Source organism: Phymastichus coffea, unplaced genomic scaffold (assembly GCF_024137745.1).
Source record: "Phymastichus coffea isolate CEN01 unplaced genomic scaffold, Cenicafe_Pcof_1.1 PCOF00096, whole genome shotgun sequence".
NCBI classification, from domain to species: domain Eukaryota; kingdom Metazoa; phylum Arthropoda; class Insecta; order Hymenoptera; family Eulophidae; genus Phymastichus; species Phymastichus coffea.
The window spans coordinates 110,019-134,399 of NW_026706907.1; the positions used below are offsets into that span (position 1 = coordinate 110,019).

Genomic DNA, 24,381 nt, shown 5'->3' on the forward strand with positions numbered 1-24,381 from the left:
CGCGTCCGAGATATGCGCAAATTAAATATTCATTTGGCTCTCCGACGCCGAGAATTCTCTTGCAGATATTTGCATTCTCGTCGTCGTGGCCATCGTCGTCGTCGTCTGCGGCTCCCTTACCTCCGCTTCATTTTTCTCGTTTCTTTCCTCTTGTTTTTTTTTTTTTTTTTTCTTTTTACGCTCCTTCCGCGCAAAATGTCTAATATCGGGGCTGCATTTTTCGCGCGGCTTTGTAGAAACGGCTTATCGGGCGGGGACAGAGGCGTTTTTCATCGGTCAGTCGAGCGACGGTCGAGCCGAGTACATTCGAAAGCGCTCCGGAGCTAAATCACGCCTAAAGCTCACGGGGGGAAAAGGGCACTAGTCGCCGGTTCGATCGCCTTCGGCCTTGGCTTGGCTCCAGTTTTGTCTATTCACGTAGTGCCCCGAGGATTTGGCGGGCGAGAGCGGTGGCCTTTTAACGCAGTCCTCGCCCAGCAGGACGCGGCGGCGGCGGCGGCGGCGGCGGCGGCTCGACCGACCATTCCTCACGTCGCATAGGCTTACCTGTTGAGCGCGAATGCGCACCTCTGCGAGTGCCGTCGCGGTAACGCAGAGAAAACGAGCGGAAGAAAGAGGGAGGCCTTTTTTCGTCGTTTCGGCGCGGCATCGGTCGCTCGACTTTTCCGGCCGTGTGCGGCAAGATGGAGGTCGCCCCTGTACGCGCGAGTCAACGAGCGCTGCGCGCAACGTTGCTGGCCTCATCGATCGGCGCTCTTGCGGCGATCGGAAATTGCAAGTTGAATTGATGGAAACGGCTGGACCTGGTGCAGCGCAGCGGGCGTAAATCTGCAAATAGACGCGAATGAATTTACCTAATGAATTGACCTCGTTAGATTCAACGCGAAGAGAGGCGGAGAAAATCGGACTGGCCTGGCTTCGGGCGCACCGATGCCGAAAGCCAGCTGCGTTTGGCCGGCGATTAAGGCAATTGCATCAGCGCTGATGAGCTGCAGTCGAAAACGGGGCTAATTCCGTTTCGGGTAAGACCGGGCTGCCGCGGGCGGCGGTGCGCGCTCGCCTCGATGCCCCCGCAGCCCGGAGGCACGGCTGATCGGGAAGGTCGACCGATTGTCGAGCGCTTTATTCGAGCCGGGCGATACGCGCGGAGGGACGACGCCCGGTTATTAGTCAAGTGCACTCGGCAATCGAAGCGCCCAGATTGAAATTGCGCCGTCCGCGCCGACGCGGCGCGCACTCTCGGCAAATTAAATAAGCGAGCCGGAGCGAGCCGGAGCGAGCCGGAGCGAGCTTGGCAGCGGGTAATCCTCCAAAGGATTCTTTTTAACGAAGCACGTGCGCTTAATGGACTCGAGAGAGAGAGAGAGAGAGAGTCTCTTTCTGTCCGGGAACTTTGATGTCTCTATTAGAGCTTTCGAGCCGCAGTCAGCGGGATTTTTATTTAGCGCCTCGGCCGGCTTGCTCGGAATCCAGTTAGCCGCCGGGATCAGGCGGGGCGGCCGGCCGAGCGGCGAGCAGCGGGATCGAGGACTGACCGAGGCGTTCGTTTGGTGTTGCAGATGCCGATCCAGAGGCAGACGGCCAGGCAGCCAGGCAGCCGGCTGGTGCGGCTGGCGCTGCTCGCGGCGACGCTGACGGCCGCGCTCGGCCAGGCCGCGGCGGCGTTCTGCCCGGCTGGCTGCGACTGCGACGACGAGACGCTGGTGGTGTCGTGCAGCAACGCCAAGCTCGACGTGATCCCGATCGCGCTGAACCCCAGCATCCAGCGGATCAACCTCGGCGGCAACCTGATCAAGACCGTGGACGCGGCGGCGTTCCAGTTCTACGGCGACCTGCGCATCGTGAACCTGTCGGTGAACCACCTGCTGAGCATCCCCGACCTGAGCTTCGAGGCGCAGAAGCAGCTCGTGGAGCTGCACCTGCAGAGCAACAAGATCTCGGCGCTGAGCGAGCGCACCTTCCACGGGCTGCGCTCGCTGACGGTGCTGAACCTGCGCAACAACTACCTGGAGGGCCTGGGCCAGGGCCTGTTCGCCGCGCTGGACCGGCTCGAGGAGCTGGACCTCGGCGAGAACCGCATCTCGAGCGTGGACCCGGACGCGTTCCAGAAGCTGGGCGCGCTGCGCGTGCTCTACCTGGACGACAACCAGCTGCAGAGCATCCCCTCGGCGGCGCTGGGCCCGCTGAACGCCCTCGCCGAGCTGCACATCGGCCTGAACGCCTTCACCGCGCTGCCCGACGACGCCTTCCGCGGGCTCGAGCGCCTGGCCGTGCTGGACGTGGCCTCGGCCGGCCTGGACAACATCAGCCTGGAGGCGTTCCGCGGGCTGGCGGCGCTGCGCAGCCTGCGCCTCAACGACAACAGCCTGCGCGAGGTGCCCACGCGCCAGCTGGCGCGGCTGGCGCGCCTCGAGGAGCTCTGGCTCGGGCAGAACTCGTTCGCGGCGCTGCGCGCCGGCTCGTTCAAGGGCCTGCTCAACCTCAAGAAGCTGGACGTCTCGGGGGCGAAGCTGCTGAGCGCGGTGCGCCGCGGGGCCTTCTCGGACAACGCCAACCTGGAGACGCTCAGCCTGAACAGCAACAAGCGCCTGGCCACGCTAGAGGACGGCGCGCTGGCGGGCCTGCCCAACCTGCGCTACCTCTACCTGCGCGACAACAACTTCGCCGGCTTCAGCGAGTCGCTGCTCGCCTGGACGGAGCTGCGCCACCTCAACCTCAGCGAGAACCCGCTCGTCTGCGACTGCGGCGTGCTCTGGCTGAGCGAGGTGCTGGCCTCGCGCAACTTCAGCCCGGTCAACTGCGCGGAGCCGCCCGAGCTCAAGGACAAGTCGCTGCGCGGCATGCGCCCCGAGCGCCTCGGCTGCGCCTTCTCCGACCCGAAGAAGCAGGCGCTGCTGGCCACGCTGGCCGCCGCGGGCCTGGCGGCGGCCGCGGGGGCGGCCTTCGTGCTCTACTACCGCTGCAGGCGGCGCGTGCGCGACGCCTTCAAGGACCTCGAATGGAAGAACCGCGCCATCTCGCGCAAGGAGCACGAGTACCAGAAGACCTTCAGCGAGGACGAGTACGTGGTACGGGCGGCGGCCGCGGGGCCTCAGCCGCTGCGGCTACAGGCGCACGCGCACGCCCACCAGCAGCAGCTGGCCGCCGTCCACCAGCAGCAGCAGCAGCAGCACCACCACCACCACCACCAGCAGCAGCAGCAGCAGCAGCACCACCACCACCATCACCATCAGCAGCAGCAGCACCCGCACCAGCAGTTCCCGCACCCGCAGCAGCAGCACCCGCACCCTCACGCGCACCAGCAGCAGCTGGCCTCCTCCGCGGGCCTCAAGCCCGTGCCCGTCACGGAGCTGTAGCTAGAGCTTCGCGCGGCGAGCCCCGGCAACGGCGGCCAGCCGCAGGCCGGCGGGGTCTGGTTTCTGCCGCACGGCGGGAGCGGCGGCACGCCCACCGAGGGCTTCGCCTACCTCGACAGCGACGGCGCGCGCCAACTGCGCCCGCCGGCCGCCGGCACGCTGCCCGCCGGCGCGAGCCTGCGCCTGTGCGCGAGCCCGGCCTGCGCGGCGGGCGCCGAACTGGCCCAGCACCACCACCACCACCACGCCTACCAGTCGCTGCGCCGCGGCGCCAGCCCGCCGAGGCGCTCGCCCTCGCCGCCGCCGCCGCCGCCGCCCAGGTACCCGCACCAGTACCCCACGCTGCCCATCAACGGCAGTGCCTGCCACCACTACCAGGTGCCCTACGAGACGATCGCGGAGCCGGCGCCCGGCGCCGCCCGGCCGCGCGGCCCCGAGCGCGAGCGCGGCGGCGGCGGCGGCGGCCGCCGCCTGGAGCAGCTCTCGGCCTCGTCGCACCAGCAGCGCCAGCAGCAGCTGGAGAGCCGCCACGGCAGCCTGGCCAGGCGCGAGCTGGCCGGCTACCACGCGTGAGCCCGCCTCCACGAGGACACCACCTTCTCCTTCCGAGCGGCCGGCCGGTCGACCGAGCCGCCCGACAGAGACTCTCGAGTGCGAGAACCCGCGCAAGACTGACGCGCGACTACGACGACGATGACGACGACGACGACGACGACGACGACGAGCAGTGCGACGAGTTCTGTGCCGTGATATGTAACGAAAAGCAATCCAGATTAGAGCTGTTGTTGTTGTTGTTGTTGTTGTTCTTGTTCTACTTCTTCTTGTTGCTCTTAGCGCGTGCGCGCGTGTTTGTGAATGTTGCCGCTCGTTCGCTCTCCTTGTGTATTTATTTTTCTCCTTTGAATCGTTATACTGCAGACTGTTCTGTTGGCTGGGCACGGCCGGCGATCCGACTAGCAGAATCCCGCCTAGTCCATACCCGGGCTAACTTGTTGAAAGTAGTAATTTTATAAATTATATATATCTACATGTACATGTACACCTACATGTGCGTGTACATATATTCGTAAATTATATCGTAAAACGATCAGCGACTGGCGTTGTTCTGCTCAGTTGGACTCGAGCTTGCGTCGAGCGGAGTAAGGAACAGAGTCGAAGCAACAAAAAGAAAACAAAAAAGAAAGAAAAATCCGACTAGTCGCTGGCAAGAGAGAAACATAGTCAAGCCTTAGATTGCCAATAACTTTTCGAGCGTGTTCGGCGTCATTGCGTATGTGAGTGCGAATGTAATCTAGAAGTTTAAGGAATGCTCGCGGTGATTCTTCCTCCCTGTTCGCATGGAGAAAGCGAGGCACGTTGCGCAGCAAGCGATCGCGCTGCGCACGAGAGGCGAATATGCATACGTGCGTATGAGTGGCGGCGGCCAGAGCGACGGAAGGGCCGCTTGTGAAAGAAAGGAGCAAAGTTCGATTTAGCAATTGAGTCCGAAGGCTGTTACACGTTGAGGTTATCGTCGTTAGGGCGAGGGCATGTGTGGGTCTAATCAAGTCGGAGCTTTTAAAGCGTCGAGAAAGAAAAAGGAAATGATACGAGTGTCTTTCGTCGAGACATAACTCGTGACGACGTCAGAATGGAAGCTCGCCAGGACACGGGTATCTCTTTTCCCCATCGCCACTCCCCGTAACTATACATTTTCGATTCTATTTCTCTTTCTCTTTCTCTTTCCTACAAATATCTATCCCGTCTCTCGCTCTTCGTCTTTTTCCTTCCCTTCCATGGGCGTGTCTCCTGCCTTCTCGTTCAAAGGCAATTTCTAATTGACGCCGAATGATAAAAATCATCGACCAAAATATGCGCTCTCTGTTGCGCGATTCGGTACAGGAGATTGGACGAGAACCGAAAAAGCGCGCACTAATGAAGGGCATCTTTCTAATCTCCGCGCGGAGCAGCGACACCTTAATTGGCGCGTCGCGCGAATTTCGGAGCTTGATTGTAAGAGGCAAGCAGGCTTACAAGAACGTTCCGCCGAGTGGAGCCGCGCGAGGGCGTACTAATGTCTTGGGCGAATTAATAAGCAGCTTTTCCAAGGCAGCCGATGTCAGTTTTTCCACGAGGATGCCGAATAACACTGTCAAGAGAGCTATCGGAGCGAATCAGTTCCGCGTCGACGCGTCCACAGTGCCGAGCTGCTCCGATGACGCGTGTCGCCGAAAGCAAAGTCAAAAAGATCCCGACGAGAGAGCGTTATTAGGCGCGTCGATGTGGCTTTGGCTTTCCTTAAACTCGAGACGACGTATTTTTATGAAGCGAGTGAAACGACGAGAGCGAGAGAGAGAGAGAGAGAGAAAAAAATGGACCGGGACACGAATGTCGAATTGGACCGCAATGGATCAAGCTTCAAGGGAAAGCAATTTGCCATGGGAGAAGCGTCGATCGTGCGTCAAAGAGGGGGTCGGCTACGAATCGGAAATTCGTGCTGCGGCTCGGTAACGAGCTCGGTCTTGCACACAGCTGCCTTTGTTCGCTCACCTTTGAGACAAGAAGATTCGGGGCTACTCCCTCGACCGGAGTTTGCGTATACGCCTTGGGCGTGTGCTCTGCTTCGACTCGGGGCCCCGCGTCCCAAAGCCGCGCACTCTCATCTCTTTCTCCGTCTGTGATAGTTCGGCCGAGCGACCATTAGATTACGCTATCTATACGGACGTGCGCGCGCCGGAATTGTCTGCGAACGTAGCTACGAAGCTTCCTTTGAGCGAGAATCCTCGGGAAGGGTCGCGGTATCGCCGTCGAAATAAATGCCGCCATTTTTTTTCCTTTATTTATTTTTTTTTTTTTTTGCCGTCGCCAGAGGAGTAATTTCATTTCCGCGGCTCTGAGCAAGCTCAGATCGAAGATCAAAGCCGCCAAATGCTTTCGCCCTCGACTTGTTTTCTTTTGATGCACAGCTCGATGAGCATGCATTCGCCGTAGTAGACCCGTCGTGTGTGCTTTATGGCGGGGAAGAGAGAGAGAGGGAGAGCGAGGGAGAAGGGGGAGCTTTTTCTAGCGCGGAAGCGAGAAATCACCTTTTAACTGGGCCGCGCACTTGTCCACGTTTTTCCAGCGGCAGAGCCAGTCGATCGAGCGAACGGCCGTCGGAGCTTCATGCGACAAAAATAATTATGCGCGAGCGAGCTGCGACTAGCTATACAACCGGATGCAAATGGACGGCGGCTATTATCGCCGACAGCAAAATCCACTCAATTAAATCTTGTTCAATCGGCTATAAATCGCTGCACTAGATCACGTTGATTAACAGATCCCGGCGCGCGCACTCTCTTTCTCTCTCTCTCTCTCTCTCTCTCTCTCTCTCTCTCTCTATCCCCGCTGCCTCTCTTTCTCTTCTGCTTTTAAGAGCGGAATTCTAGATCCTCAGCCGATTATACAAATCCGCCGGAGAGCTAAACTCGGAAAGTGCTTGACGCGAAAAAAGGGAGGCGCTCGTTTCTCGCATACTCGGCACGTTCGCCCGAAGAAAGTGATCGTCGTCGTTACCGAGTACGTGAAAGCGTAACTCGCCGAACACGGGAGGGCGAGCCCGGAGAGAAAACTTAGTTCCTGCAACTGGCCGGCTTTCTCGCTCTTCTTCATTTGAATCGAGTGATTCGCCGCCCTCATAAATGTTTTACGCTCGGCCTCGCGACTCCGAACGGAGGCTTCCCAAATTTGTTCCTCGGATGTAAGAGTGATTTCGTCTTTTATTTAGGCGGCTCCCCTTCGCCCCACCCCCGTCCCGGAAACTTTCGGCCCCAAAGGCCAGCGGAATTTTTATGCCTAAACTTGCGAGCGAACGAGCTTTTCCGAAAAAAAAAAAGAAGAAAGGAAAGGGAAATCTTCTTCGACGCGCGCGCGGAAGAAGGCGATAAAGGGAATTTGGAAAAAGAGGTAAAGTGCGTGAAATGAAGCGAGAGACAAAGCAATCGAGAACACGGCCTCGCGAGTTTTCGATTTCTCGCTTCACTTAAGGCCCATCGACCGTGCTAAATCTCTCTCTCTCTCTCTCTCGCTGGCTGGAAATAAGTACAATTCAGCTCTCAATCGCTTAGCGATAGAAAAATCAATGTCCTCGGCTCGTTGCCGCTTCGTCCCGCTAATTTTTCTGGCGCGCAAGGCTGCCGGCGATCGAGAGCCATTAATAACGGGGAGCGTCGCGCGCAGCCTCGCGCTGCTCGCTACGGCATTATGGCTATAGCCAACGCCTTATTGAGAAAGCAATACAACGTACGAACTGGGCTAGCTCTCCTACATAACTCTCCTTCTCCTCCTGCCCCCGCATGCGAGCACACCTCCTTCGTATATTATAGCTCGACGCTATCTCAGGAATGCCGATATATACAAGCCGACACATACGGCCTGACCAACCCCCGCTCACCTTTTTTCCCTTCCCTGGTAAGCTCGCGTTTCTTTCTCTCTCTCTCTCTCTCTCGCTCTCTATTTCTTCCTCCGTTCCATTTACATCTACCTCCGGTCTTTTTCGGACGTTTTCTGCCTTTGAGTGTTTGGTTTTTCACTATCTATGTATGATGCACCGAGGCAGCGTTTCGATGCAGCGCTGGCTCTTCCACGCGTTCGTCCAACCAAAAGCAATATACTTGTCCACTTGATTTTTCTAATGTTTCTAATGTTTGCGTATGCACTGCTCTAGAAGTCTTACCTAGCAATATAACTTTCGAGTAACCTTTCGAATATCACACGAGATATGATTGTGTATCCGAAATAAACAACTTGATAATACTACCTAATAATCGTGTATATCTACACTCGAATACGTAGTGCTATATATATATATATATTATACATATGTATATATATTGCACAACTATGTATGTATGTATGTATATATACATAACTCGTAGCTGAAGAAAGTCGCAAAGCGTGTAAATATGTGTATTTTTTTGTAAGAATAATGTACTAGCGACCCAGAGAGGCGATATTCCGTCTGATGGGGGTTCGCCTCGATCGTACTTAAGGAAACGAGCGAACCTACGTATCGCGTTTAAATTATTTATCAAATTGTACTTGTGCTAAGCTAAGCTCTTTGCCATTCGTCTTCCTCGCGGAGGGCGAATCCTTGTAATTTATTATTGACGGGAGAGAGGCGGTCCGATTGCGGGGATCCGTGCGCCAGCGAGAACGAGCGTGCGTGTGCGCAACGGCGTGCCATTGTTATCTTGTTTTTTCTGTTCTCTTGTTGCTGTAAATACATTCCTCCTCTCGATCCGAACGTGCGTGTAAACTCTTTGCCGATTAGTTTGCCGCCAGCGGCTGCGAGCTGTACGTATTCGCTGTCCATACATGTGCCCGGCGTACTCGCGCCAACGCAACGCGCACCACGCGATAGCGTATGTAGGCCGAAGCGATTAAGAGTGGTGCGTGCGTCTGGGCAGGAAGGAAAGCATACTGGCTCGATCGAAGGGATTATCTTTGGTTTGCGCCACCGACACTAGCAATCGCTAATCGGTCCGAGCGACAAGCGCGTCGGCGGCCGATGCGCATCGTCTGTGCAATAACGCGGTGAGCGTGTTCCTGGGCTGGCTCGGCGCCGTCGCAGCCAGCGCGGCTAATCCGAAGAAAGAGGCAGCCAGCCAGTGTACATATCGGTATCGCTGCCAATGATAGATGGCCGCCGGCACTGGGGCCGTGCCGGCGGGGGGCGCGCGAGGCGAGAAGGCGCGGAACGAAGCGATTGCGGAATTAAGCTGCGCCCGCTTGCCGCGGCTTCGGCTGATAAGCCTGCGCCTCGGTCTCCTCGTGGCTGGCTGGGCTTATCGTCGCTCTAGCGCCGGAGATGATATGCGATAGCGCCAAACGAGCGCCAAGCGTGCGAAAGATTAGCGCGGCGGGAGCGGAGTTTCGCCAGAAAGTTTAATCCGAACGAGCGCCTGAGTAAGATATGTCCTTGCGAGCGCTGCCTGCTCGCAACCGGCCCACGTGTATATAACACGTCTAGCATTCTAAGTGCGTTCAATTACGACGCATTACGTGCGCTCTCTGCGCGTCTCCGCGCGTCTCCGCGCGCCCGATTGCCCGTGCGCGCCCCACCTCTCTGTATATAGTATATATTCTGTCATACTTCAGCGTTATTTTGTACATAATCCAACATTATCGACAGATACTCTAACGACGAAATCATTAATAAATCTATCTATATTAAAATGACACTGCAGTTTCTTATTGTCCCATGATTTGCCTTTCCTTCCCAATTGCCTTTATTCAACGACTTTATTACTGTTCCCCGCGTACATTCTCACGCGAGCTTTCCGGGAATTAATGAAACGGTGACAGCAACTGCAGCACGCGTTACAAAGATGAAAATAAGCCTCGGCGCTGGAGCGAGAAGGAAAAAAAGCTCGAGCGGAAATTATTAAAAAATTCTCGCGGCTAATGTCTCCCGTTCACGAGAGCGGAAAAGGTCTACTTTTCTTGGCAGCCTTAGCTCACGGTGGAACTCGAGCAAATTGGCCTGGCTGAAATGCAGGACTCGAGTCCGCGGGGCCAATTAAAAAAAATCAATCGGCCGGCGGGCTCGAGGCTGATAAAGCCACTAGCGCGCGCCCGAGGAAAGGGGGAGAAAAGGAAAAAGCGGAGAAAGGGGAAAGGCGGCGTCGCGCCGGCGCAGCGTTCGAGCGAAGCCGCTTCGCTAGCTCCTCGGGCTGCCTCGCGCGCCGCCGGGAACGCGAGCGAACGGGCGGAAGAGTCAGCGGCGAGAGCTGCGCGAGGGGGAGGAGGAGGAGGAGGAGGCCACTCGGGCGCGCTCGTGCATCTCGGCGGACTCGTCGTCGTCGTCGTCGTCGTCGACGTACTGGTAGGCGTAGATCGAAGCGGAGACGGGATCGACGATGGAGGCCGGTATCAGGCCGACCTCGGCCAGGTCGACGGACATCAGGCTCATGGCGTAGTTCTCGTAGACGATCAGGTCCTCGCCGTACCGGCGGTCGATCTCCAGCTCGTTGTGCGTGTACGAGGCGAACTGCTCGTCCGACACGTAGATCGTGCTCTCCGACGACACCTGCGAAACGTCACGCACGGCGGCATGGCATGGGCGAACGCTTCGGGGGCGAGCGGCACTCGCCGCGCGGGCACACTTACGACGCGAGCCTCGAAGTCGGACGGGTCGGTCTTGAGGCCCTCGCGGCTGCCGAAGAAGTAGTCCGCGCGGAGACTGCACTTGTGCAGGTTGCGACGCTTCTCCAGCCGCAGCGTCTCGGCCTTCCTGCGCCCGAGGCTCTCCAGGCCGCTCAGCCGGTAGTCGTCCTCCCAGGGCTGCGGCGCCGACTCAGCTGCCTGCGACAGAGGCGGTCGAGTGACGATGCCGGCACACGCTGACGCCCGCGCCGCAGGGGACACTGACCGCGCCGCCCGACGAGTCCTTGGCCACGCGGTAGGTCGTGTCGCACTTGCCGATGAGCGACTTCTCGGTGTGCTGGAACTGGGCCTCCTTGCGCTGGGCGATGTTGGCGCCGACGTTGAGCTGGTTCACCACCGCCCGGATCATGTTCAGGTCGGCCGGGCTGACGCTCCGGTTCACCAGGATCTTGCCGATGCCGTAGGGCGTGAAGGTCACCTCGAAGGCCTCCTCGGCCAGCTGGTACTCGGGGTGCTGGTCCGTGGTCCCGGGCAGCGGCACTCCGGGCAACGCCGGGTCCAGGGTGCTCGAGGCGAAGCTCACCTGCGAACCGCTCGCAGCGATGAGCCGCGGCCGTGAGCCGCCGCAGCGCGCGCCTTACTCACCGCCTTGGAGTCGGTCATGTGGCAGAGGAGGGAGGCCGGCCCGCGGAACCTGCACTTGAGCAGCGCGCTCATGTCGAAGCGCGTCGACCGGTCGGCGGCGCGCGCCTGCAGCCTGGACGCGGACACCGCCGTGGAGTTGAGGCTGAACCGATAGGTGGCCTCGGGCACGCTGCCGCCGCCGCCGCCGCCGCCGCCGTGCCAAGCCGCCTCCCGCAGCTGGGCCGCTGCACACGCCCAAGCGTACGCTATCAGTGCACTCTACCTCTGCCGCTGCCGCCGAGCGGCGATACTAACCCAAGAAAAACGGCACGAGGATGACGATCATGCTCCGGGCTGAGACTCGCAGAGCGCGCGCGTTTCCACTGCAGTGGGCTCGGAGGCCGTCTGTCTCGGGCGTATATACGCGCGCGCAACGCCAGCAGCTCCGAACGTCACTCGCGCAAGTGATTTAACCCTCTCGAAGTGCGTGACGCTCCGTTCTGCAGGGTCATCCGCCTAGATACATCGCTAATTCGTCGCAACGAGAGCGCGACTGTGCGGCTGCGTGCGCGAGCGACGCGCTCGATCGCGCGGCCCGTGCGGACGGCGGCCGGCGTTCGCCCTAATTGGCTGGAGGCGAATAATTGATCCCGGCACTCACGGCTTATCGGCCGCTTTGATCGAGCGCGCGGACGCGGCGCGACGCGTGTCCCGCCGCGAAGAGACGCGCTCGCCGCGCGCTCAGGGACGCCCGAGAGCGGATCGAATTCCCCTTCCGCGGCGGCTCCTCGAGTCTCGCCGGCTGCCTTGCTCGAGAGCCCGTCGTTTTCGGCCGCGAGATCGGCCGCGCGTTGTCGCGGAGCGGCGCGCCCGCCTGCGAGCGACGTTAACGGGCTCCTTACGTCGAATTCCGCCAAGGGGATTCCCCCGGCAGCCGGCTTTTATTATCTCCGCGCTCGCCCGCGGGCGAGAGCAATTTCCCCGCGCGAGCTCTCGAGGGCACTCGCGAAATGAAGTAACGGTGCAGCCGAGGTCGGTGCTTGCGCGCGACTCTTTAGCTTTCGCCGAGGGGCGGGCGAGGGGGATGGGACGCCAGCCAGACAGAAAGAGAAAGCTCGGATTCGTCGGAAAGCACGAGCGAAATGGCAGGAGAGGGAGGGCTTCTTGGAGTGGGCACGCGGGCGCGCCGGAAATCGGAGCGAGTCGCTCGAAAACCCACCTCGTCCGACGCTCGCCAGCCGCGTTTGTCGGTGCGCTGCCACCGCGACACTCTCTCTCTTGGCCAAACACACGGACGGGTCTTTGTAAGCCGGTCTCTTTCTGAATTCGTCATCTTCCATTTGGTCCTGTCGTTCGGTCCCTCGCCATTCGCACGTGTACGTCCTCGCGAAGGACAGGCGTGCGCGCACACACGGCCGAGCGAGAGCTGCCCGTCGAACGCGCGCACCGCAGCGCGCGCAGGATCTCTCGCGTACGTGCATGCGCTCGCCGAGCAGAGACCTGCGCTGCCGACGCCAACTTGGCTGCAATTTATCCGCGCTCGGTATGCTTAATCAACTTTCGCCGCTTTTAGTTGTGCCCGCCGAACGGCTGCTACGCTCGCATTCCGCGGCGAGTCTCGCCTCGAGAGCGCGCGCTGCCGAAGGGTCGCGTCTCGCGCGACGGCTCCCGATCGAGGTGGCGTCGCGCCAATGTCGCTCGGCAGAGGGAATCGAACGATCGCGCGTGCCGTGCCCACGGGCGCCACGCGGCTCCGGCGCGCGAGCAAAGGTTTTAACGCGACGGATGCTCGGCTATTGGCATACGCGCTGCAAAACGTACGCGTAACGGCATCTGCATAACGAGCGTGCGATTTTTTTTCATCTCCCGTGCGGCGCGCGAGAGCTGTCGAGTAGCTGTGGCGCGTCCGTCACGGCCGATCGCTGGCGGGCGCGCTTTCCTGAATTCGGCCCGAGATCGCCGCGGGCTACTCCAACTTTTCTCGAACGATAAGATGCGCGTTCAGGCCGGCGCGCGACGAAAAATCTCGAGTGGCTACTGGGCTGGCTCCGATTTGCCCATCGGCAATCGGATGATGCGCAATCGACACCCACTTGCGCTTCGTACCTTTCGACATATCGCGTCGTTGGTATCGAGGATGATGCTAAGCCGCCGAGAGATCATTGACGAGCGAATTTCGCACGATAAAAGGCTCGCGGCACTTGGTATTGGCCAAATAGATACAAATGCAGGTGATTCAGCCGAGCTCTGGCCGAAGAGACAGGTGAACACTGTCCAGTAGACGGTTCAAGTGGGCAATAAAAGTTTATTTTCTGGTTGCAGTGATAGGTGACGCAATATTACATAGAGACGCCAATAACAAGCGGATGGCCATTGGGTATATACTGCGAGGACGCGGAGCAGAGTCGGATCAGGAAGATCGAGCGGCGGCGGCGGCGGCGGCGGCGGTGGTGACGAGGCGTCGGGACCTGGGCCTGAGCCGGGCTCTCGGTGCTGCCGGGAAGCCCGCGGATGGCTGGGGCGGCCCGAGCCGATCGGCGTCGGCGACGTAGGCGCCCTCCTCGGCGCTCCTCGGCGGATTAGCGGCGATGTAGTCGAGGGCTCGCTGGATGAGCGGCGGCACCGGCGGCGGGGTGGGCACGTGGTCGCCCTCGATCACCGCTCCGTTCTCGTCGGCGTGCCAGCTGATGCTGACCTGCTCGCCGTCGTCGGAGGTCCAGCTAGCCGAGCCCTGCACCTCCTCGGCCACCTGCTGGCCCAGGCTCTTCGGCTGGCCGAACTCCTCGAAAGTGATCCCGTTGGCGCTCGCCCACTTGGTGTGGAAGCTGCCGTCGGGGCTGATGTCGCTCACTTGCTCCAGTATGTCGGTGGCCTGCTGCTGCTGCTGCTGCTGCTGCTGCTGCTGCTGCTGCCTCGGGCCTGGCGGCGCGGACGCCGACGAGCTGGGGTACGCCCGGCGCTGCGCCCAGACGCCGTTCAACGCCAGCAGGGCCAAGCTACAGTGGAGCAGCATTTTTATCGTCCGGGGCTGCGGAACGCCGCGGTCAAGCTCGGGACTCTGACGCGCTCGGCTGATAAGCGCGGACAGCGCGTCCCGCAGCTTTTATAGAGCTGCGCGTCCCACGGACGCGCGCGCACTTTCGCGCTGCCGGGCACAGGTCGAAGCGTTGCGTCAACGTGGCAACGCACATATCTGCACCACCGTGACGCGCGCTGGTCGCGCGAAATTGCGCTATAAATGAGCGGGGCGCGACCGCCCCACCTTCGCCTCCCCCTGCTCGTCCTCGTCTTCTTCTTCGTTCCTTCTTTTTTCTCGCCGAGTCTCCTCGGGCGACGGATTATGGGATGAACGTGCCACTGCAAAAGATAAAGAAATGCGAGATAGCTGTTCCATTTTTCATGTTCTCCCTCTTCCTCGAGTAAATACACGCGTTACCCGTGTGCAGGTGTTTGCATAAGTTTCATATTGCGCATTTCATCTTTTCTCGATGATCGCATTGCGCTCGGATTTTTCGAACATCGATACGTACGAGGCTTAGGCGGACGGGGCCGCTGACTCGCACAACTCGAGGGAGGATCTTGAGCAAATGCACCGTACTCGGCTTTCTGGAAGGGACGCCGGGATGACTGATATTCGCGAGGTCGAAGTTGAAAAATACAAAGAGCGAAACCGAGAAGATTCGAAAGTGCGAGCAGTTTTGCAAAGTTTTCGCGCGCAGACCGACGCTGCAGGCGAATAATCAATAGCGCGGCCGGCGCGGATTGGCTGTCATTAAACGAGCAGTTGCTCGCAGTCGAGTAAGTTCGAGAGTGTTATTAACGGCACTCAAGTCGGTTGCGCAATCCGTACGCGCGAAGCTGCGCGACGAGCGCAGGCGCGAATTTATTTTCGAGACGAAAGGTCGGAGGCGAGAAAGTGCTTTTTGCAGAGAGGCGCTTTTCGTTTTTAATGGGTTTCGGGACGGCCGTGGCGCGGCAGCCTGCTGCGCCCACGGTTATATTTTTACGACGCAGCAGCGCCTCTGGTCGCGCCCGGCCGCTCGCGTACGCGCGCGAACGTCCGCGAGAAAATTATTCGGCTAAACGCTCGTTCCACAGTGTCGCAATACGCCTCCTGCGATACCGCGCCGTTCGTTATTTAACGAACGAGGCGGCATTATCCAGCGAGAGCCGCGGTGCGCATAGGTGTGTACGCTCCTCGCGCAATAGAGCGCCTCGATTCCCTCTTTTTCTTATTCCATCGCGATGCAAATGCACGCTGACGAAACTGCAGGCGGCGCGCATCCAGCCGCTGGTGCCCCGAGATCGTCCTTCGCCGGCATCTGCCTGGCGAGCCTGTGCGCAACGGCGGCAGCCGATCGAGAGCCCGCGCTCGCTTGCCGATCGCGCAGCCGGCCGCCTATCGGTGAGAGCGCCCTTTCGGTGTGCGCGACGGCTCAATCGCGGCGCCTGCTAAAAGCGAATCCAACTCGATCGCCCGAGCGCGCTCTAATGTACGACGGCTGCGCCGAGCGGTAAAGATCAGTTTGAATTCGGGCGAGCGCTTTTAATCGGATTAACCCAGTCGTCTGATTATTGTTACAGTGGCGGATGCATCATTTCGGCAGGATTTGCCCATCTAAAGCGTGAACCCGTAGCGCAGCCATTTAATTATAGAGCCATTCATTAGCGTACACGTACACTTCTACCGTGCAGACTCGTTCCCTTTATTCTTCGGCACACGTTTGCGCCGCTCGGCTCGAGTGGATTTCGTTGTTCGTCCCTCGTCCCGACTGGCATTTCGATTTTTGCGTTTACGCAGAAACGATCGCGAAGCGCGCATCCGACGCGCGACGCGTACCAGTTGGCGGACTCGATCGATCGACGGAAACTCGACGCGCGAGCGCACTGGACAAGGAGCGTCGGCGGCGGCGATACGGAAATTGCCGATGATAGCGCGCGCCGAAGACGGCGCTCCGAACGAGCAATTAAGCGTCGAACGCTCGCTCCGAGGAGGTCAGCGAGGATAACGACGGAGAGCCCAGCCGCGCGCTACCGCCGCCTTTCGCAACGCCGCTCCGGCAGCTAATACCAATACCTGCTTACAGCGACACGGCGCGCTGCTGCTGCTGCTCTGCTCCTCCCCGGTGTCGCTCCTTTCGCCGACCTCTGCGCGCTTCGCTGCTCGTTCGTTCGGCGGCGCGCGATTGCCACCAGTTCACCCGAAAGCTCGCGGCCTTTCGCCTCGGCTTTATGCCGCGCGACCGAATTTCGCCCGCTGATCGAGCCAACGCGCGCGATGTGCGGCTGCACGTCAACGCCGTCGGGCTCGCCCGTCGAGCTATCCATTTAATTGCTCAATGCCACGCTCAGCTGTTTTTCCATTGTCCATTCTTTTCGATTCTCCTGGAATGTCAATTTTCTAGGCGCGCATCGATCAGCGGCCCGTCGACGATGCCTTTTCAAGGCTAAGCGCCTTCGAGGAAAGTCAATTGCCCAGGCACAACAGCAAATCAGGCGGAACTCTTTATTTACATATAATAAAAAAGAAATCACAAGAACAATAGTGTGTATACATTCATACAATTCGCTTAATGCGTTGTTACGGCGTATGGTAGTAGAAGAGGAGGCTGCTGCCACTCCTCGGACAGAGAAGCGCTTGATTTGATCATTATTCTTCTTTTTATTTGTATTTTTTTTTCTTTCAATATCTTCTGCGTGCGGATTAACAAAGAAAAGTACAAGCTGTAAGAAGGCGACAGATGACTCCCGCGCGACACACGGGCGTCCCACGACGGCTGTCAAAACATATGTAGTATATAAGCAAGCGTACATGCATCGTAGTGTAATTTAGGTTCACGAAGCAGCTGCAAGTGTGTAAAATGGTTGTTTAGTTTTACATAGAGATATAGATGGTTGGATGCCATTGTTATGCGACTCGCGACTCGGGTCGGTGTACGCGCGTGCGAAACGTTCATATATCTTTTTATTTTATTTTATTTTATTTTATTTTTTTGTGCGATATTTTTTTGTCTTTTTCGGGGGGGAGGGGGGGCGTTTGGCGTCCCCGCGTCGTTGCGGATCCATTAAAATACGAAGATTAGTAAGATACGCCGCGCGCAGCTTCGGCTCTCTGCACGGCGAAGAGATGGGAGAGCGAGAGATAGAGTCCTTCGCAGCTGTATCGAGTCTCCTCTTCTCGCTCGCTCTCGCGTTGATCCTCGGCGCTGGGGCTCGGCTTTACAGCGGCGATCCTATGTTACGCTCTGCGGTTAACCTGCAATTGCAAGCCGAGAGTTTCACCTTTAGTCCATCCGACACGTGCATCTCCATCTGCACACGCGTACACGCGGATCCGTGCCCCCGTTCGTGTTCAGCGGGACGAGGCGGGACGGAAAATTGCTGGCGCAATCGTTCGCGCAAAGTAGTTCACGGCTGTGCGCGCACCGAGGCAAACTTGATCTTGTCCGCGATCGAACGCTCGGCACACGCGAATCTGCCGTTCGATCCGCAAGTCCGTAGGTGGACATCGACGCTCCTCCGTCGGGGCAAGTTAACGGATAGCGCTGACGAGGGCACATTTCACTCGCAGACTCTCGAAGCGGAGACGCGCGAATGGCTTCCGTGTATCCGTTGAGCGCGAAGGGATATTATGATCGACTCACGCGCAGAGTGCGAACGCCCGGGTCTCCGGCCGAGAGAGAGAGAGAGAGAGAGAGAGAGAGAGAGAGAGAGAGAGAGAGAGAGAGAGAGAGAGAGAGAGAGAGAGAGGATCGATCGGGCCTCGGCCCTCCTGAATAATTGATCGACACAATCAGCGGCCTACTCCAAACAAGGGGCTTTATCAAATTTGCGGAAAGCGCCCAAATTATTGATCTCCGAGTGCAACTGTAATGCGACGGCGCATCGCGGAGATGGTTCTCGCCGTTAGCCGCGAAACCGGTGGAAAAGCCGCGAATTCCAATTAGCATCGGATCGATAGCTCGCAGTCGTAAAGCTTCGAGTGTTGCCGTGCGTGGAGGAAACGTGGCGGCAGCGTCATTAGCATAGGCGAGAGGTGGCCGCAATTAGAGGCAACGAGCCGCGAGGACAATGACGAGCGATGGGCCGGAGCGATGGCGCGAAGTAGCGGCGAGTCGAGGTGCCAGCGGGAGACTAACCTCGGGCCGGCGGTCGATTGGCGGGCTGCTGAGAGTCGATGCTGTCCTCCTCGGGATGAGCGGCGTTCCACTCGAGGCCGCGCAGGATCTCCGGGGGTATGGGCGGGGCCGTGGGGATGTGCGAGCCCTGTGCCACGTAGCCGTTCTCGTCGGCCACGAACTGGATGGACACCACCTCGCCGTTGGGCGCCGTGTACGAGGTCGCGCCCTGCGAGGAGACGGCGGGGCCGTCGCTGCCCTGGGCCTTTGGCGCGCCGCTCTCCTGATGGCTGATGCCGTTGCTCGTCTCGAAGCTGCAACAACCAACCCCGTCGCGATCACGTGGCATCCTCGAGCGGCGTTCGCGTCGCACTCACTTGTTGACGTAGTTGCCGTCGAAGTTGAGCTCGAGCTGTTGGGAGGTGATGACCGCGTCCTTGTCGGCGCCTCCGCCCCTCTGTGGCGCGCCGAGCGCTGAGCCCAGCAGGCACAGCCACACCGCTATCTGCAATCAGTCCTCCCTGGCTACACCGTTCGACGGACCCGTCGCGCGCGCGGCCGGCCGACTAAATAATACGATCGTGGCTGGCGGAGCGGCTGCGTCGGTTTTCGCTTGACGCGCGTTCTACGAGGCCGAGGCGTTCGCGTTGCGTCTCTCGTCGAAACGCTTCGAGCGATCGCACGCTATACGTCTCGAACGCAGAGCGCAGAAGTTTGCTGAAATTCTGAAGAGCGATTGGGACTTTGTTAATTTGTATGCGGATGAGAGAGGCGCGCGAGAAAAGGACGGCCGATGTTATCGTGCGGTGGCATGCGGCGCGACTCGAGAACGAGAGAGCGAAAGAGAGAGAGAGAGAGTACCGGGATGGGTGCGCTCCACTGCGCCATTCATCCATTGAGCGCTGGGTTGGGTCGCGCTTCAGCCTCGCGGGTGAATCGTGCGCGATATTCGCGGAATTATCTGGAAAGTCACGTTAAAGGGCGCCGCCGCCGCCGCCGCCTCGTTACATCAGCGGCAGAAATGACATTATGAAATACACGGCACTCGCTCGCGCGAGCGACGCGGCTCCCCTCTCGAGTAAAAGTCGCGCTCACGATGACGAGGCGTCGCCGTTGATTATCGTTGACGCGCCGGCGGAGCGAAGCCGCATCTGCACCGGATCCCGGTCAGCTCTCTCTCTCTCTCTCTCTCTCTCTCTCTCTCTCTCTGGGTTTCGCAGCCGTGCACGTCGCAACGCACCGCGACGACGGGCGAACGGCGAGGGTGCAGCAGAAGATCCAGCCGAGAGAAAGGCATTCCCGAGCTGGCATTCAGCGTCGTCGATCAAGGCCGCGGAGACGCTCTTGTCGCTCGTCGGAGGGTCCGCGTCGGCGCTCGCTCGCTTATCCAGCCTGCTTAACGGCTGCTTATGTCGCGCGGCGACGCCTCGGGCAACCGGCAGCGCAGCAGTCGAGCTCGGTGACGGGCAGTGCGAGGGGCCGAGAGGGGAAAATGGAAAATGTAAATGGACGCACGGCGGCGCAGATGTTGCGGCACAGATAGAGCGCTTTTATTGTTCGCTCTCGTCGCGGGCTCAGACGCAGACGTCGCGCGGCTCGGGTTTTTCGCTTTATCCGGCTGTTTGCCGTATCTCTTTGACGAAAAATTCGCGCGAATGTCTTTTGTGGCTGCGCGCCCCGGCCTCGCATCGACGTCGGCAATACGCTTAAGCGAGTCTCCAAACCAGCGACTATCGCGATCAAAGCGCTTTGACGCACGCGCCATGCAGCTCTCTGTCTTTGGTGCAAGTCGAGCCGCTAGTCCACGGGGCTGACGCAGAGATAGAGAGAAAGAGAGAGAGAGAGAGGCGTAGTGCGCGGCCTGTGTTATTAGCGACTGCTTGTACAGCGTTGATCGGCTACTCCGCCGTTCTCGGCAACTGCATTTCATTCACCTTTCCTTGCTATCCGCGATGCATACGCGTACACGCGATACCAGCGCTCGAAAGATATTCCGCGCCCGTCGGCGACTATTGTTTCGGCAATGCGCTCTCGTATTATTCAAAAAACGGCCGTTGCGCCAACGCACTATTATAAATCTGTAATTGCCGAACGTGCAGCTGCAGCCGAGCTGAAAAATATCAGCAGCCGCAATTACGAATTCCAGCCGCGGCAATCATCGTCGAAAGAATGTCCCTCATTGTACACAGTCGGCAGAGAGAGAGAGAGCGAGAGAGAGAGAGAGAGAGAGAGAGAGCTTGCGGTTGCGAGTTCTGCCTCGTCCTATTGTTATCTCGGGAGTGCGCTCCGTTCGATCTTGTCGCTGCCTGCCTGCTGGGTGTTTCTTTGCTCCACGTGACGTACGCTATTGTGTTTTTGCCCTCTAGGACAAATATTGCGAGTGCCACGAAGAGAGAATGAGAAAGAGATGGAATGAAACGGAGAAAATAGGTGTCAGCCGTTGAAGCAGAAATGTGGGTTAGCGCCAGCTTTTTTCCAACTCTCTTTCTCTCGTTCTCTCTCTCTCTCTCTCTCTCTCTCTCTCTCTCTCGTTACGAGTAATGATTAACGGGCCTGGCAGGTTGTTGGGCTACAAAGGTCTTACCAATGAATTAATTCGCGCGCGCCGTTCCTCTCTTGCCAATCTCCAGCTGCGGACCACACCAATTCGATTCTCCACTCGTTCGGTTTGTGTTCCGCGCCGACCACTCGAATGCGCACTTTTACTTTCCGATCTGCCCCCCCCCCCCCTTCCTCCCGTCGCCGACCAACTTCCAATTTTCCAACGCCAGACTCAGGCCCGCGATAGACTTCTCTTGATTTTGCCAATTAATCGTTTACGTGTGTTAGGAAACCAACGGACGACGATCAATGCCGCGCAGGATTAATTTCCGTGGTCCGCTCGAGTCATACGTTTACTTGTACTACTGATTCCGCTCGCACTGTTTATGTCTTAGCGACTGGACTGCTTCGGAATTTCGGCTCGAGCGCTGTCTTATCTCGCGTCTCGCAGAAAGTCACCGCGGCAGCTTCATGATCACCTGCGCGTGATTTTACAATGCGCTACTCCTTGCACTACAAAATGCCCGTGTCGATCTCGCGTATTGCACGTTCGGCAGCCATCACTTTTGGACGGCTGCGCTGAACTTTGCATAAATCGTTATGCTGCTCGAAATATGCGTGTGCGCGCGTATATCTACACACAAATATGCGCGTGCCGCGGGAGTATGCATGCACGCGTGTGATCGTTCATAAGCTCGCGACTAGAGTCGAAGGCAGCAACGTCATTCTGGTTGTCGCGACATTATTCCGAAAAGCAATGCTTGCATTGGATCGCAGTAAGCAGCACTTGGAAGATTACTTCGGATTCGGCGTTCCGATCTAACGCACGCGTCATTTCGTTCGTGTTTCCACGAGGAAAATTGTCCGTTTGAGCGAACGACGCGGTCGACGTTGCCACGACAAATAACTAATATCGCCAGCGTCATTTTGCTCTCGGCTCGATTAGAATTAAGACTATTTTCGTCGCTGTGCCGCGAAAAGCAAACGCTTCCTTTCGACCGATGGTCGGCAGAGAAATAACGAGTGACGTCATTTATCTCGACGACAATTGAAGCGACAAGATTTCGTACTGATTACTGTTGCGAAGTGCATTGCAGCATTGATTTTGTGAATGTTGAGTAGCGTCCCATCACAGTTTTATACGATACAGTTAAATCGTCCATAGCGGAAAGTTACCGAGTCGATTGTTGCGCATCAATGCTGCGCATAAATAATAGGCGTGCCGCTGCGAATGTGTAATTACTCGGCTATGACTAATGTCGTCTTGTGTTTTTACTATTCATAAAAATGCTTTTTCATTGACTTATAGACACGCCTGATCCGCAGAGAGCGATATCAACGTAGTATGCTGACTTTTCCTGTTACATGGAAACGCCATCTAACATGATCTCGAGAGTTGACATTTCACTTGTTCGTCAAATACGTTACAGCCTTCGCTCTCGGGATAATGTCGTTATCAGATTTGTTTCTCCAGCGATCTAGACGAACAATTGTTCTCGGAAAATTTTCATCGCAAATAGACAAGCTTCGACTGGTATGTTCGTAAACAACGATCATCGTTATCGTGTATAACTTGAACCTCCGCGATCGATGCGCTTGACAATTATGCCATCTATATGTAACTAATCACAAGTGCGACGATGCTTGCAGCCCAAGCCACTCACTACTTCTCAAAGTCTCCGAAGCGAGACATTGAATATTCGCAAGGTGAGCTTGGAGCTGGCACGCACGATTCGCATTCAGCTTAACAGCGGACTGCCTCGAGGAAAATGCGCGAGACGAGTAGGAGAGAGCCATTAGAGGAGGCGCAAACGCATAAAAACGAAGGTGCGCGAGCCGTGCACAAGTAGAGGAAGAAGCCTTCGTAATAATAGCTGCTATTGAGTCACCGGTCGTCCTCGCGGCTGATGCGTGGCGATTTATACGTCATCGGGCCTCGACGCGAGAACGCGAGGGGAATCCGAACGCATTTGCCAGTAAGATGCACTCCGTAACGTCTTAATCGACGCCAATTTGCCGGGGTGCGCGCATAATTAGCCGGCCCGCCGCGGTCCTCCGCGCCGCTCTGTCTCGCCGAGCTTTCTCGCGAAGCCTAATTGCGCCTACGCGGCGAGACAATTCTGGCGAATTGCCGCGGCTCGCGGGCGCGATTTCAATTTCGTTTTCGTCAGCCGCGGCGCAGGCGCCCGCGCGCCCATTGCGATTAAGGACGCGGGACGGGCGCCGCGATTGCGAACATATCAGTCCGAAGTGCGCGTCGCGCGGCTGCAATTAGCCCGGCTGCTCCCCGAACGACGACCAGCCGTCGTCCGCGCCGAGCTTTCGCAACGAGCGTACCGTCCTGCCTCCGCGGAGCAACGGCGGCAAGCTGTTCCGCCGAACGCGTCGCGAAGGATGCAAAGAAAGAGAGAGAGAGAGAGAGAGAGAGAGAGAGAGAGAGAGAGAGAGAGAGAGAGAGAGAGACCCGGCGACATTAGCATGGCTCGGATCCTCCTTCGCGGATGCGCGCGACATTTGCAATCATAATGCCGCGGTGATGGCGAAAAACGGGAGAGTTTGGACGACTGTAGCGGCGCGCCGGCTGGGTGCAAGTGGCTGTGCTTGCCCCGTCAAGCAGATGCAAAGCTATGCAAAAGTATCTGGCGGATGAGACCGCGAGAGACAGAGAGAGAGAGAGGGTTGGGGAATATTTATTTCCCTTAGGGAAATTCACGGCCCGGGAGAGATTAGGCGGTGGCGGCGACGGCGAGCAAGAAGTGGCTACAAGTCGAGTTTCGCCGTTTCAGGCCGCCGAGTGCTGGTATATCGCGGGATTAGCGCAGGCAGTATCCCTAAGCGGATTGACGCGCAAGCTCGTGCCCGCGATCGCGGAGTGTAAATAGACTGGAAGAGCTCAGCGCGACGAGCGATAAAACGCTGCGGACGAGTCTCGGGAATCTCGGCGCAGGAGCCCGAGGGGCCGAAAGCGAAGCCGCGACTCTCGCTCCATCGTCGGCGGGCGCTCGGCACGATAAATAGGCGCGGCCGCGAGTCGCGGAAGAGAGAGCGAGAGAGCGAGTCGGCGGGGTGGAGCGGCGAAGCTCCGTCGCAGCTGGCGACTCGCGAGGTCGCGCGAGCTCCGAGCTAGGAACGAGTGTCGTACTGACCTTGGCGTTCAGCATATCGCGCGCTGGTGTCCGGGAATGGCTGCCGGTAAGCTTGACTCGAGCAGACGACCAACTTTGGCAGAGTCGAACTCGAGCGGTAGGCCGAGATGCACAGGCAGACGGAGAGCAAAACAGAGCTCGCGGCAGATGCGTTAACCCTGTCGGCTTAATGTTAGCTCTTCGTTCGGAGGCGAGGCTCCTTATATACGTGCTGAGCGCCGAGCACTCGTGGGTCGGAGCGAGAGCGCGCGGCAAGAGCACACCGGTGAAAGGGGTCATCCCTGCCCTCCTCGCCGTCACCGCCACGCCATGCCACGCCGCACCGCACCGCTCGCTCTCTCTCTCTCGCTCGCTCTTGTGCATCTTCCAGCATGCAAGCTACGCTTCTTTTTTAGCACCTAATCGGCCTCCTCTACGCGTTGCATTCTCGTTCGCATCCTATTAAGCCCTGATTGTAACTTGTGTTCCTCT

General features: G+C 58.3%; 4 protein-coding genes across 6 annotated transcripts in view; 1 reads left to right on the plus strand and 3 right to left on the minus strand.

The window, feature by feature from the left end:
* Positions 1–3,489, plus strand: part of LOC131669667 (chondroadherin-like protein) — a 66,991-nt gene extending 63,502 nt beyond the window's left edge. For all 3 annotated transcript variants that reach the window (XM_058944714.1, XM_058944715.1, XM_058944716.1), the window contains one exon: positions 1,560–3,489. In XM_058944714.1, coding sequence (XP_058800697.1) covers positions 1,560–3,356 — 1,797 coding nt within the window. In that variant the 3' untranslated portion in view covers positions 3,357–3,489. The remainder of the gene's footprint in view (positions 1–1,559) is intronic.
* A 571-nt stretch (positions 3,490–4,060) lies between these two features.
* On the minus strand, positions 4,061–11,547 carry LOC131669668 (uncharacterized). Its single transcript, XM_058944718.1, has 5 exons — positions 11,421–11,547; positions 11,127–11,350; positions 10,747–11,064; positions 10,485–10,679; positions 4,061–10,404 (listed from the first exon to the last, which is right to left on the minus strand). Exons 1-5 carry the CDS (start codon positions 11,449–11,451, stop codon positions 10,093–10,095), a joined length of 1,080 nt encoding a protein of 359 aa, XP_058800701.1. The 5' UTR covers positions 11,452–11,547; the 3' UTR covers positions 4,061–10,092.
* A 1,856-nt stretch (positions 11,548–13,403) lies between these two features.
* On the minus strand, positions 13,404–14,162 carry LOC131669730 (endocuticle structural glycoprotein ABD-4-like). The gene has a single exon (XM_058944833.1). The coding sequence runs from the start codon at positions 14,116–14,118 to the stop codon at positions 13,516–13,518; it is 603 nt and encodes a 200-aa protein (XP_058800816.1). The 5' UTR covers positions 14,119–14,162; the 3' UTR covers positions 13,404–13,515.
* Positions 14,163–16,747: 2,585 nt separating this feature from the next.
* Positions 16,748–24,091, minus strand: LOC131669717 (endocuticle structural glycoprotein SgAbd-3-like). The gene is made up of 4 exons (XM_058944806.1): positions 23,911–24,091; positions 18,601–18,728; positions 18,245–18,537; positions 16,748–17,361 (listed from the first exon to the last, which is right to left on the minus strand). Exons 1-4 carry the CDS (start codon positions 23,923–23,925, stop codon positions 17,357–17,359), a joined length of 441 nt encoding a protein of 146 aa, XP_058800789.1. The 5' UTR covers positions 23,926–24,091; the 3' UTR covers positions 16,748–17,356.
* Between the last annotated feature and the right edge of the window lie 290 nt (positions 24,092–24,381).

What these genes read in the sequence shown, in the direction of transcription:
- LOC131669717 (XM_058944806.1), bottom strand. An exon ending in GACGGCAACTACGTCAACAA is followed by an intron (nt 18,538 to 18,600) that starts GTGAGTGCGACG and finishes TGGTTGTTGCAG; the next exon opens with CTTCGAGACGAGCAACGGCA.
- LOC131669730 (XM_058944833.1), bottom strand. Translation starts at nt 14,118, where the DNA reads ATGCTGCTCCACTGTAGCTTGGCCCTGCTGGCGTTGAACGGCGTCTGG.
- LOC131669668 (XM_058944718.1), bottom strand. Translation starts at nt 11,451, where the DNA reads ATGATCGTCATCCTCGTGCCGTTTTTCTTGG. An exon ending in ACATGACCGACTCCAAGGCG is followed by an intron (nt 11,065 to 11,126) that starts GTGAGTAAGGCG and finishes AGCGGTTCGCAG; the next exon opens with GTGAGCTTCGCCTCGAGCAC. An exon ending in CCGACTTCGAGGCTCGCGTC is followed by an intron (nt 10,405 to 10,484) that starts GTAAGTGTGCCC and finishes GACGTTTCGCAG; the next exon opens with GTGTCGTCGGAGAGCACGAT.